Source organism: Lissotriton vulgaris, chromosome 2_1, assembly GCF_964263255.1.
Source record: "Lissotriton vulgaris chromosome 2_1, aLisVul1.2, whole genome shotgun sequence".
NCBI lineage: Eukaryota > Metazoa > Chordata > Amphibia > Caudata > Salamandridae > Lissotriton > Lissotriton vulgaris.
The window spans coordinates 615,020,020-615,029,946 of record NC_141687.1 but is presented as its reverse complement, the minus strand read 5'-3'; the positions used below and the strand labels follow the sequence as shown (position 1 = coordinate 615,029,946).

Here is a 9,927-nt window from a genome sequence, read left to right as displayed (position 1 = left end):
GTTACAGGGCCGTTTTTGCAGCATAACGGCCCTGTAACAAAAACGGCCCCCAGGGGGCAAAAAACGGCCCCCAACCATGCGGCCCACCGGGGATTTGCCCGGTGCCCGCAACGGCCAGTCCGGGCCTGACTATTGCCACTAAACGCTAGCGTGGGGAGCGGAGACGCTAATCTGGATCTAAGGGTGGGCATAAATGCACGTGTGATTCACGAGAATATGGTGCGTTCAGAGTGTCAGGAACACCTAGACACAGTAATTAATAACGCAGAGTCAGAAATAGAATGTCAAAAGAGCTCTCTCAACAGTCTGGTAGAGGGCGTTATAAATGAAGCAGCCGGGGCCAAAGAAACGACTGAGACCGACAAAGACATCACAGATCACACAGACTTCTACTCATTTTCAGAAGACGCTAACTGGTCTGGGGACTCTGAAAAGGAACTTGATGAGCTGGACGACGTTGGCGCAGAATCTATTACTAGCACAGAAAGTGATCAAGATCTACGTACTAAGGGGTCACGGGTTGGGCGAAAAACAGTCTTAAAGAAAAAAAGGGGCCATCACGGGGCTAATGATCTGGCATGGGACTATACCCCAACGCTACAGGTACATAGTCAGTCACCACTACCCCATCCATCTCAAATAACCCCCCCCCCCCCCCTTTCAGGCAACCTCGTTGAGCCTACCTGAATCTGAACCAGAACAATCCGGGGCAACACTAACTCAAGTTATGGGCACTGTCCTTCAGGCTATAGCATCGCACCGTGAAGAGACTTCCAAGGACAGCCGTAGAGCACGGGCAGCTCTTCATAAAGTCCAAGGAGTTGTACGCAAACTCACTAAAACTGTGGGCACATTTAATGAACGAATAAACGAGATGGAAGTACGTATAGTTTCTAATGAGACAGAAGCAACTGCGGTTCAAGAACAAGTTGAATCTCACGAGGCTGAGCTTCAGGATGTGCAGTGGAAACTTGAGGACTGTGAAAATCGGCTACGCCGAAATAACTTACGCATCCTTGGTGTCCCCGAAAAAAGCGAAGGGGAGGACTGTCGTTCATATATTGTTCAACTCTTCCGTGATACCCTCCCAGAACTTACCAGCTGGGATTTTAGCCTGGAGGTACAACAAGCCCACAGAGTTCCCTTAACATTAAAATCTCCTGTGAAATCGGGGGGGGGGGGGTATCCTAGAGCAATCCTAGTGTATTTTGGTAATTTCCTACTCCGACAAGCCATCTCGGATTAAGCCAGACCCGACTCACGTCGTAGTAGAGACACGATTACCTATTTTGTATGACCTGACTTCTGCCACGTAACTGTGGAGAGGAGATGGCGCCTCAGACAGCTGACCAAGCCCTTCCTAGAGAACAAGCATTTACAATGCAATGGTTTTGCCTTTGTTAAAGTTAGAGCTATTGGCATTGCTCTTGACACTCTGAATCTCCACTCTTCACTCTGAAGCTCCACTCTGCACTCTGAATCTGCACTCTGAATCTCCACTCTGCACTCTGAATCTGCACTCTGAATCTGCACTCTGAATCTCCACTCTGCACTCTGAAGCTCCACTCTGAATCTCCACTCTGAAGCTCCACTCTGAATCTCCACTCTGAAGCTCCACTCTGAAGCTCCACTCTGAAGCTCCACTCTGAAGCTCCACTCTGAAGCTCCACTCTGCACTCTGAAGCTCCACTCTGAAGCTCCACTCTGAAGCTCCACTCTGAAGCTCCACTCTGAAGCTCCACTCTGAAGCTCCACTCTGCACTCTGAAGCTCCACTCTGAAGCTCCACTCTGCACTCTGAAGCTCCACTCTGAAGCTCCACTCTGCACTCTGAAGCTCCACTCTGAAGCTCCACTCTGCACTCTGAAGCTCCACTCTGAAGCTCCACTCTGCACTCTGAAGCTCCACTCTGCACTCTGAAGCTCCACTCTGAAGCTCCACTCTGCACTCTGAAGCTCCACTCTGAAGCTCCACTCTGCACCCTGAAGCTCCACTCTGCACTCTGAAGCTCCACTCTGAAGCTCCACTCTGAAGCTCCACTCTGAAGCTCCACTCTGCACTCTGAATTTGCACTCTGAAGCTCCACTCTGCACTCTGAATCTGCACTCTGAATCTCCACTCTGCACTCTGAAGCTCCACTCTGAATCTCCACTCTGAAGCTCCACTCTGAATCTCCACTCTGAATCTCCACTCTGAATCTCCACTCTGCACTCTGAAGCTCCACTCTGCACTCTGAATCTCCACTCTGCATCTCCACTCTGCACTCTGAAGCTCCACTCTGCACTCTGAAGCTCCACTCTGAAGCTCCACTCTGAAGCTCCACTCTGAAGCTCCACTCTGCACTCTGAAGCTCCACTCTGAAGCTCCACTCTGCACTCTGAAGCTCCACTCTGAAGCTCCACTCTGCAGCTCCACTCTGAAGCTCCACTCTGAAGCTCCACTCTGAAGCTCCACTCTGAAGCTCCACTCTGCACTCTGAAGCTCCACTCTGAAGCTCCACTCTGAAGCTCCACTCTGAAGCTCCACTCTGAAGCTCCACTCTGAAGCTCCACTCTGCACTCTGAAGCTCCACTCTGAAGCTCCACTCTGAAGCTCCACTCTGAAGCTCCACTCTGAAGCTCCACTCTGAAGCTCCACTCTGAAGCTCCACTCTGCACTCTGAAGCTCCACTCTGAAGCTCCACTCTGCACTCTGAAGCTCCACTCTGCACTCTGAAGCTCCACTCTGAAGCTCCACTCTGAAGCTCCACTCTGAAGCTCCACTCTGAAGCTCCACTCTGCACTCTGAAGCTCCACTCTGCACTCTGAAGCTCCACTCTGAAGCTCCACTCTGCACTCTGAAGCTCCACTCTGAAGCTCCACTCTGCACTCTGAAGCTCCACTCTGAAGCTCCACTCTGAAGCTCCACTCTGAAGCTCCACTCTGAAGCTCCACTCTGAATCTGCACTCTGAATCTGCACTCTGAATCTGCACTCTGAAGCTCCACTCTGAAGCTCCACTCTGAATCTGCACTCTGAAGCTCCACTCTGAAGCTCCACTCTGAAGCTCCACTCTGAAGCTCCACTCTGAAGCTCCACTCTGAAGCTCCACTCTGAAGCTCCACTCTGCACTCTGAAGCTCCACTCTGAAGCTCCACTCTGCACTCTGAAGCTCCACTCTGAAGCTCCACTCTGCACTCTGAAGCTCCACTCTGAAGCTCCACTCTGCACTCTGAAGCTCCACTCTGAAGCTCCACTCTGAAGCTCCACTCTGAAGCTCCACTCTGAAGCTCCACTCTGAAGCTCCACTCTGAAGCTCCACTCTGAAGCTCCACTCTGAAGCTCCACTCTGAAGCTCCACTCTGCACTCTGAAGCTCCACTCTGAAGCTCCACTCTGAAGCTCCACTCTGAAGCTCCACTCTGAAGCTCCACTCTGAAGCTCCACTCTGAAGCTCCACTCTGCACTCTGAAGCTCCACTCTGAAGCTCCACTCTGAAGCTCCACTCTGAAGCTCCACTCTGCACTCTGAAGCTCCACTCTGAAGCTCCACTCTGCACTCTGAAGCTCCACTCTGAAGCTCCACTCTGAAGCTCCACTCTGAAGCTCCACTCTGAAGCTCCACTCTGAAGCTCCACTCTGAAGCTCCACTCTGCAGCTCCACTCTGAAGCTCCACTCTGAAGCTCCACTCTGAAGCTCCACTCTGAAGCTCCACTCTGAAGCTCCACTCTGCACTCTGAAGCTCCACTCTGAAGCTCCACTCTGAAGCTCCACTCTGAAGCTCCACTCTGAAGCTCCACTCTGAAGCTCCACTCTGAAGCTCCACTCTGCACTCTGAAGCTCCACTCTGAAGCTCCACTCTGAAGCTCCACTCTGAAGCTCCACTCTGAAGCTCCACTCTGAAGCTCCACTCTGAAGCTCCACTCTGCACTCTGAAGCTCCACTCTGAAGCTCCACTCTGCACTCTGAAGCTCCACTCTGAAGCTCCACTCTGCACTCTGAAGCTCCACTCTGAAGCTCCACTCTGAAGCTCCACTCTGAAGCTCCACTCTGAAGCTCCACTCTGAAGCTCCACTCTGAAGCTCCACTCTGAAGCTCCACTCTGAAGCTCCCCTCTGAAGCTCCACTCTGAAGCTCCACTCTGAAGCTCCACTCTGCACTCTGAAGCTCCACTCTGAAGCTCCACTCTGCACTCTGAAGCTCCACTCTGAAGCTCCACTCTGCACTCTGAAGCTCCACTCTGAAGCTCCACTCTGCACTCTGAAGCTCCACTCTGAAGCTCCACTCTGCACTCTGAAGCTCCACTCTGAAGCTCCACTCTGCACTCTGAAGCTCCACTCTGAAGCTCCACTCTGAAGCTCCACTCTGAAGCTCCACTCTGCACTCTGAAGCTCCACTCTGAAGCTCCACTCTGCACTCTGAAGCTCCACTCTGAAGCTCCACTCTGAAGCTCCACTCTGAAGCTCCACTCTGCACTCTGAAGCTCCACTCTGAAGCTCCACTCTGAAGCTCCACTCTGAAGCTCCACTCCGAAGCTCCACTCTGCACTCTGAAGCTCCACTCTGAAGCTCCACTCTGCACTCTGAAGCTCCACTCTGCACTCTGAAGCTCCACTCTGCACTCTGAAGCTCCACTCTGAAGCTCCACTCTGAAGCTCCACTCTGAAGCTCCACTCTGAAGCTCCACTCTGCACTCTGAAGCTCCACTCTGCACTCTGAAGCTCCACTCTGAAGCTCCACTCTGCACTCTGAAGCTCCACTCTGAAGCTCCACTCTGCACTCTGAAGCTCCACTCTGAAGCTCCACTCTGAAGCTCCACTCTGAAGCTCCACTCTGAAGCTCCACTCTGAAGCTCCACTCTGCACTCTGAATCTGCACTCTGAATCTGCACTCTGAATCTGCACTCTGAAGCTCCACTCTGAATCTGCACTCTGAAGCTCCACTCTGAAGCTCCACTCTGAATCTGCACTCTGAAGCTCCACTCTTAAGCTCCACTCTGAAGCTCCACTCTGAAGCTCCACTCTGAAGCTCCACTCTGAAGCTCCACTCTGCACTCTGAAGCTCCACTCTGAAGCTCCACTCTGCACTCTGAAGCTCCACTCTGAAGCTCCACTCTGAAGCTCCACTCTGAAGCTCCACTCTGCACTCTGAAGCTCCACTCTGAAGCTCCACTCTGCACTCTGAAGCTCCACTCTGAAGCTCCACTCTGCACTCTGAAGCTCCACTCTGAAGCTCCACTCTGCACTCTGAAGCTCCACTCTGAAGCTCCACTCTGAAGCTCCACTCTGAAGCTCCACTCTGAAGCTCCACTCTGAAGCTCCACTCTGAAGCTCCACTCTGAAGCTCCACTCTGAAGCTCCACTCTGCACTCTGAAGCTCCACTCTGAAGCTCCACTCTGCACTCTGAAGCTCCACTCTGAAGCTCCACTCTGAAGCTCCACTCTGAAGCTCCACTCTGAAGCTCCACTCTGAAGCTCCACTCTGAAGCTCCACTCTCCACTCTGAAGCTCCACTCTGAAGCTCCACTCTGCACTCTGAAGCTCCACTCTGAAGCTCCACTCTGAAGCTCCACTCTGAAGCTCCACTCTGAAGCTCCACTCTCCACTCTGAAGCTCCACTCTGAAGCTCCACTCTGCACTCTGAAGCTCCACTCTGAAGCTCCACTCTGAAGCTCCACTCTGAAGATCCCCTCTGAAGCTCCCCTCTGAAGCTCCCCTCTGAAGCTCCCCTCTGAAGCTCCACTCTGAAGCTCCCCTCTGAAGCTCCACTCTGAAGCTCCACTCTGAAGCTCCACTCTGAAGCTCCACTCTGCACTCTGAAGCTCCACTCTGAAGCTCCACTCTGCACTCTGAAGCTCCACTCTGAAGCTCCACTCTGCACTCTGAAGCTCCACTCTGAAGCTCCACTCTGCACTCTGAAGCTCCACTCTGAAGCTCCACTCTGAAGCTCCACTCTGAAGCTCCACTCTGAAGCTCCACTCTCCACTCTGAAGCTCCACTCTGAAGCTCCACTCTGCACTCTGAAGCTCCACTCTGAAGCTCCACTCTGCACTCTGAAGCTCCACTCTGAAGCTCCACTCTGCACTCTGAAGCTCCACTCTGCACTCTGAAGCTCCACTCTGCACTCTGAAGCTCCACTCTGCACTCTGAAGCTCCACTCTGAAGCTCCACTCTGAAGCTCCACTCTGAAGCTCCACTCTGAAGCTCCACTCTGAAGCTCCACTCTGAAGCTGCACTCTGAAGCTCCACTCTGAAGCTGCACTCTGAAGCTCCACTCTGAAGCTCCACTCTGAAGCTCCACTCTGCACTCTGAAGCTCCACTCTGAAGCTCCACTCTGCACTCTGAAGCTCCACTCTGAAGCTCCACTCTGAAGCTCCACTCTGAAGCTCCACTCTGCACTCTGAAGCTCCACTCTGAAGCTCCACTCTGAAGCTCCACTCTGCACTCTGAAGCTCCACTCTGAAGCTCCACTCTGCACTCTGAAGCTCCACTCTGAAGCTCCACTCTGAAGCTCCACTCTGAAGCTCCACTCTGCACTCTGAAGCTCCACTCTGAAGCTCCACTCTGAAGCTCCACTCTGAAGCTCCACTCTGAAGCTCCACTCTGCACTCTGAAGCTCCACTCTGAAGCTCCACTCTGAAGCTCCACTCTGAAGCTCCACTCTGAAGCTCCACTCTGAAGCTCCACTCTGAAGCTCCACTCTCCACTCTGAAGCTCCACTCTGAAGCTCCACTCTGCACTCTGAAGCTCCACTCTGAAGCTCCACTCTGAAGCTCCACTCTGAAGCTCCCCTCTGAAGCTCCCCTCTGAAGCTCCCCTCTGAAGCTCCCCTCTGAAGCTCCACTCTGAAGCTCCACTCTGAAGCTCCACTCTGAAGCTCCACTCTGCACTCTGAAGCTCCACTCTGAAGCTCCACTCTGCACTCTGAAGCTCCATTCTGAAGCTCCACTCTGCACTCTGAAGCTCCACTCTGAAGCTCCACTCTGCACTCTGAAGCTCCACTCTGAAGCTCCACTCTGAAGCTCCACTCTGAAGCTCCACTCTGAAGCTCCACTCTGAAGCTCCACTCTGCACTCTGAAGCTCCACTCTGAAGCTCCACTCTGAAGCTCCACTCTGAAGCTCCACTCTGAAGCTCCACTCTGCACTCTGAAGCTCCACTCTGAAGCTCCACTCTGAAGCTCCACTCTGAAGCTCCACTCTGAAGCTCCACTCTGCACTCTGAAGCTCCACTCTGAAGCTCCACTCTGCACTCTGAAGCTCCACTCTGAAGCTCCACTCTGCACTCTGAAGCTCCACTCTGAAGCTCCACTCTGAAGCTCCACTCTGCACTCTGAAGCTCCACTCTGAAGCTCCACTCTGCACTCTGAAGCTCCACTCTGAAGCTCCACTCTGCACTCTGAAGCTCCACTCTGAAGCTCCACTCTGCACTCTGAAGCTCCACTCTGAAGCTCCACTCTGCACTCTGAAGCTCCACTCTGAAGCTCCACTCTGAAGCTCCACTCTGAAGCTCCACTCTGAAGCTCCACTCTGAAGCTCCACTCTGCACTCTGAAGCTCCACTCTGAAGCTCCACTCTGAAGCTCCACTCTGAAGCTCCACTCTGAAGCTCCACTCTGAAGCTCCACTCTGCACTCTGAATCTGCACTCTGAATCTGCACTCTGAATCTGCACTCTGAAGCTCCACTCTGAATCTGCACTCTGAAGCTCCACTCTGAAGCTCCACTCTGAATCTGCACTCTGAAGCTCCACTCTGAAGCTCCACTCTGAAGCTCCACTCTGAAGCTCCACTCTGAAGCTCCACTCTGAAGCTCCACTCTGCACTCTGAAGCTCCACTCTGAAGCTCCACTCTGCACTCTGAAGCTCCACTCTGAAGCTCCACTCTGAAGCTCCACTCTGAAGCTCCACTCTGAAGCTCCACTCTGCACTCTGAAGCTCCACTCTGAAGCTCCACTCTGCACTCTGAAGCTCCACTCTGAAGCTCCACTCTGCACTCTGAAGCTCCACTCTGAAGCTCCACTCTGCACTCTGAAGCTCCACTCTGAAGCTCCACTCTGAAGCTCCACTCTGAAGCTCCACTCTGCACTCTGAAGCTCCACTCTGAAGCTCCACTCTGAAGCTCCACTCTGAAGCTCCACTCTGAAGCTCCACTCTGAAGCTCCACTCTGAAGCTCCACTCTGAAGCTCCACTCTGAAGCTCCACTCTGCACTCTGAAGCTCCACTCTGAAGCTCCACTCTGAAGCTCCACTCTGAAGCTCCACTCTGAAGCTCCACTCTGAAGCTCCACTCTCCACTCTGAAGCTCCACTCTGAAGCTCCACTCTGCACTCTGAAGCTCCACTCTGAAGCTCCACTCTGAAGCTCCACTCTGAAGCTCCCCTCTGAAGCTCCCCTCTGAAGCTCCCCTCTGAAGCTCCCCTCTGAAGCTCCACTCTGAAGCTCCCCTCTGAAGCTCCCCTCTGAAGCTCCCCTCTGAAGCTCCACTCTGAAGCTCCACTCTGAAGCTCCACTCTGAAGCTCCACTCTGAAGCTCCACTCTGCACTCTGAAGCTCCACTCTGAAGCTCCACTCTGCACTCTGAAGCTCCACTCTGAAGCTCCACTCTGCACTCTGAAGCTCCACTCTGAAGCTCCACTCTGAAGCTCCACTCTGCACTCTGAAGCTCCACTCTGAAGCTCCACTCTGCACTCTGAAGCTCCACTCTGAAGCTCCACTCTGAAGCTCCACTCTGAAGCTCCACTCTGAAGCTCCACTCTCCACTCTGAAGCTCCACTCTGAAGCTCCACTCTGCACTCTGAAGCTCCACTCTGAAGCTCCACTCTGCACTCTGAAGCTCCACTCTGCACTCTGAAGCTCCACTCTGCACTCTGAAGCTCCACTCTGCACTCTGAAGCTCCACTCTGCACTCTGAAGCTCCACTCTGCACTCTGAAGCTCCACTCTGAAGCTCCACTCTGAAGCTCCACTCTGAAGCTCCACTCTGAAGCTCCACTCTGAAGCTGCACTCTGAAGCTGCACTCTGAAGCTCCACTCTGAAGCTCCACTCTGAAGCTCCACTCTGCACTCTGAAGCTCCACTCTGAAGCTCCACTCTGCACTCTGAAGCTCCACTCTGAAGCTCCACTCTGAAGCTCCACTCTGAAGCTCCACTCTGCACTCTGAAGCTCCACTCTGAAGCTCCCCTCTGAAGCTCCACTCTGAAGCTCCCCTCTGAAGCTCCACTCTGAAGCTCCACTCTGCACTCTGAAGCTCCACTCTGAAGCTCCACTCTGCACTCTGAAGCTCCACTCTGAAGCTCCACTCTGCACTCTGAAGCTCCACTCTGAAGCTCCACTCTGAAGCTCCACTCTGAAGCTCCACTCTGAAGCTCCACTCTGCACTCTGAAGCTCCACTCTGAAGCTCCACTCTGAAGCTCCACTCTGAAGCTCCACTCTGAAGCTCCACTCTGCACTCTGAAGCTCCACTCTGAAGCTCCACTCTGAAGCTCCACTCTGAAGCTCCACTCTGAAGCTCCACTCTGAAGCTCCACTCTGAAGCTCCACTCTGCACTCTGAAGCTCCACTCTGAAGCTCCACTCTGAAGCTCCCCTCTGAAGCTCCCCTCTGAAGCTCCCCTCTGAAGCTCCCCTCTGAAGCTCCCCTCTGAAGCTCCACTCTGAAGCTCCACTCTGAAGCTCCACTCTGAAGCTCCACTCTGCACTCTGAAGCTCCACTCTGCACTCTGAAGCTCCATTCTGAAGCTCCACTCTGCACTCTGAAGCTCCACTCTGAAGCTCCACTCTGCACTCTGAAGCTCCACTCTGAAGCTCCACTCTGAAGCTCCACTCTGCACTCTGAAGCTCCACTCTGCACTCTGAAGCTCCACTCTGAAGCTCCACTCTGAAGCTCCACTCTGAAGTTCCACTCTGCACTCTGAATCTGCACTCTGAAGCTCCACTCTGAAGCTCCACTCTGAAG

The 9,927-nt window shown here is 53.4% G+C and overlaps 1 protein-coding gene across 1 annotated transcript; it reads right to left on the bottom strand.

Annotated features, from left to right (window-relative positions):
* Window positions 1-1,366: 1,366 nt before the first annotated feature.
* Window positions 1,367-9,711, bottom strand: LOC147730837 (uncharacterized). Its single transcript, XM_086958645.1, has 3 exons — window positions 8,792-9,711; window positions 8,183-8,431; window positions 1,367-1,435 (listed from the first exon to the last, which is right to left on the bottom strand). Exons 1-3 carry the CDS (start codon window positions 9,701-9,703, stop codon window positions 1,376-1,378), a joined length of 1,221 nt encoding a protein of 406 aa, XP_086814771.1. The 5' UTR covers window positions 9,704-9,711; the 3' UTR covers window positions 1,367-1,375.
* Between the last annotated feature and the right edge of the window lie 216 nt (window positions 9,712-9,927).

Coding starts and splice junctions, on each gene's coding strand:
- LOC147730837 (XM_086958645.1), bottom strand. CDS start 9,703: ATGGAGCTTCAGAGTGCAGAGTGGAGCTTCAGAGTGCAGAGTGGAGCT. Junction 8,432..8,791: donor GTGGAGCTTCAGAGTGCAGA/GTGGAGCTTCAG, acceptor GGGGAGCTTCAG/AGGGGAGCTTCAGAGGGGAG. Junction 1,436..8,182: donor CTTCAGAGTGGAGCTTCAGA/GTGCAGAGTGGA, acceptor GTGGAGATTCAG/AGTGTCAAGAGCAATGCCAA.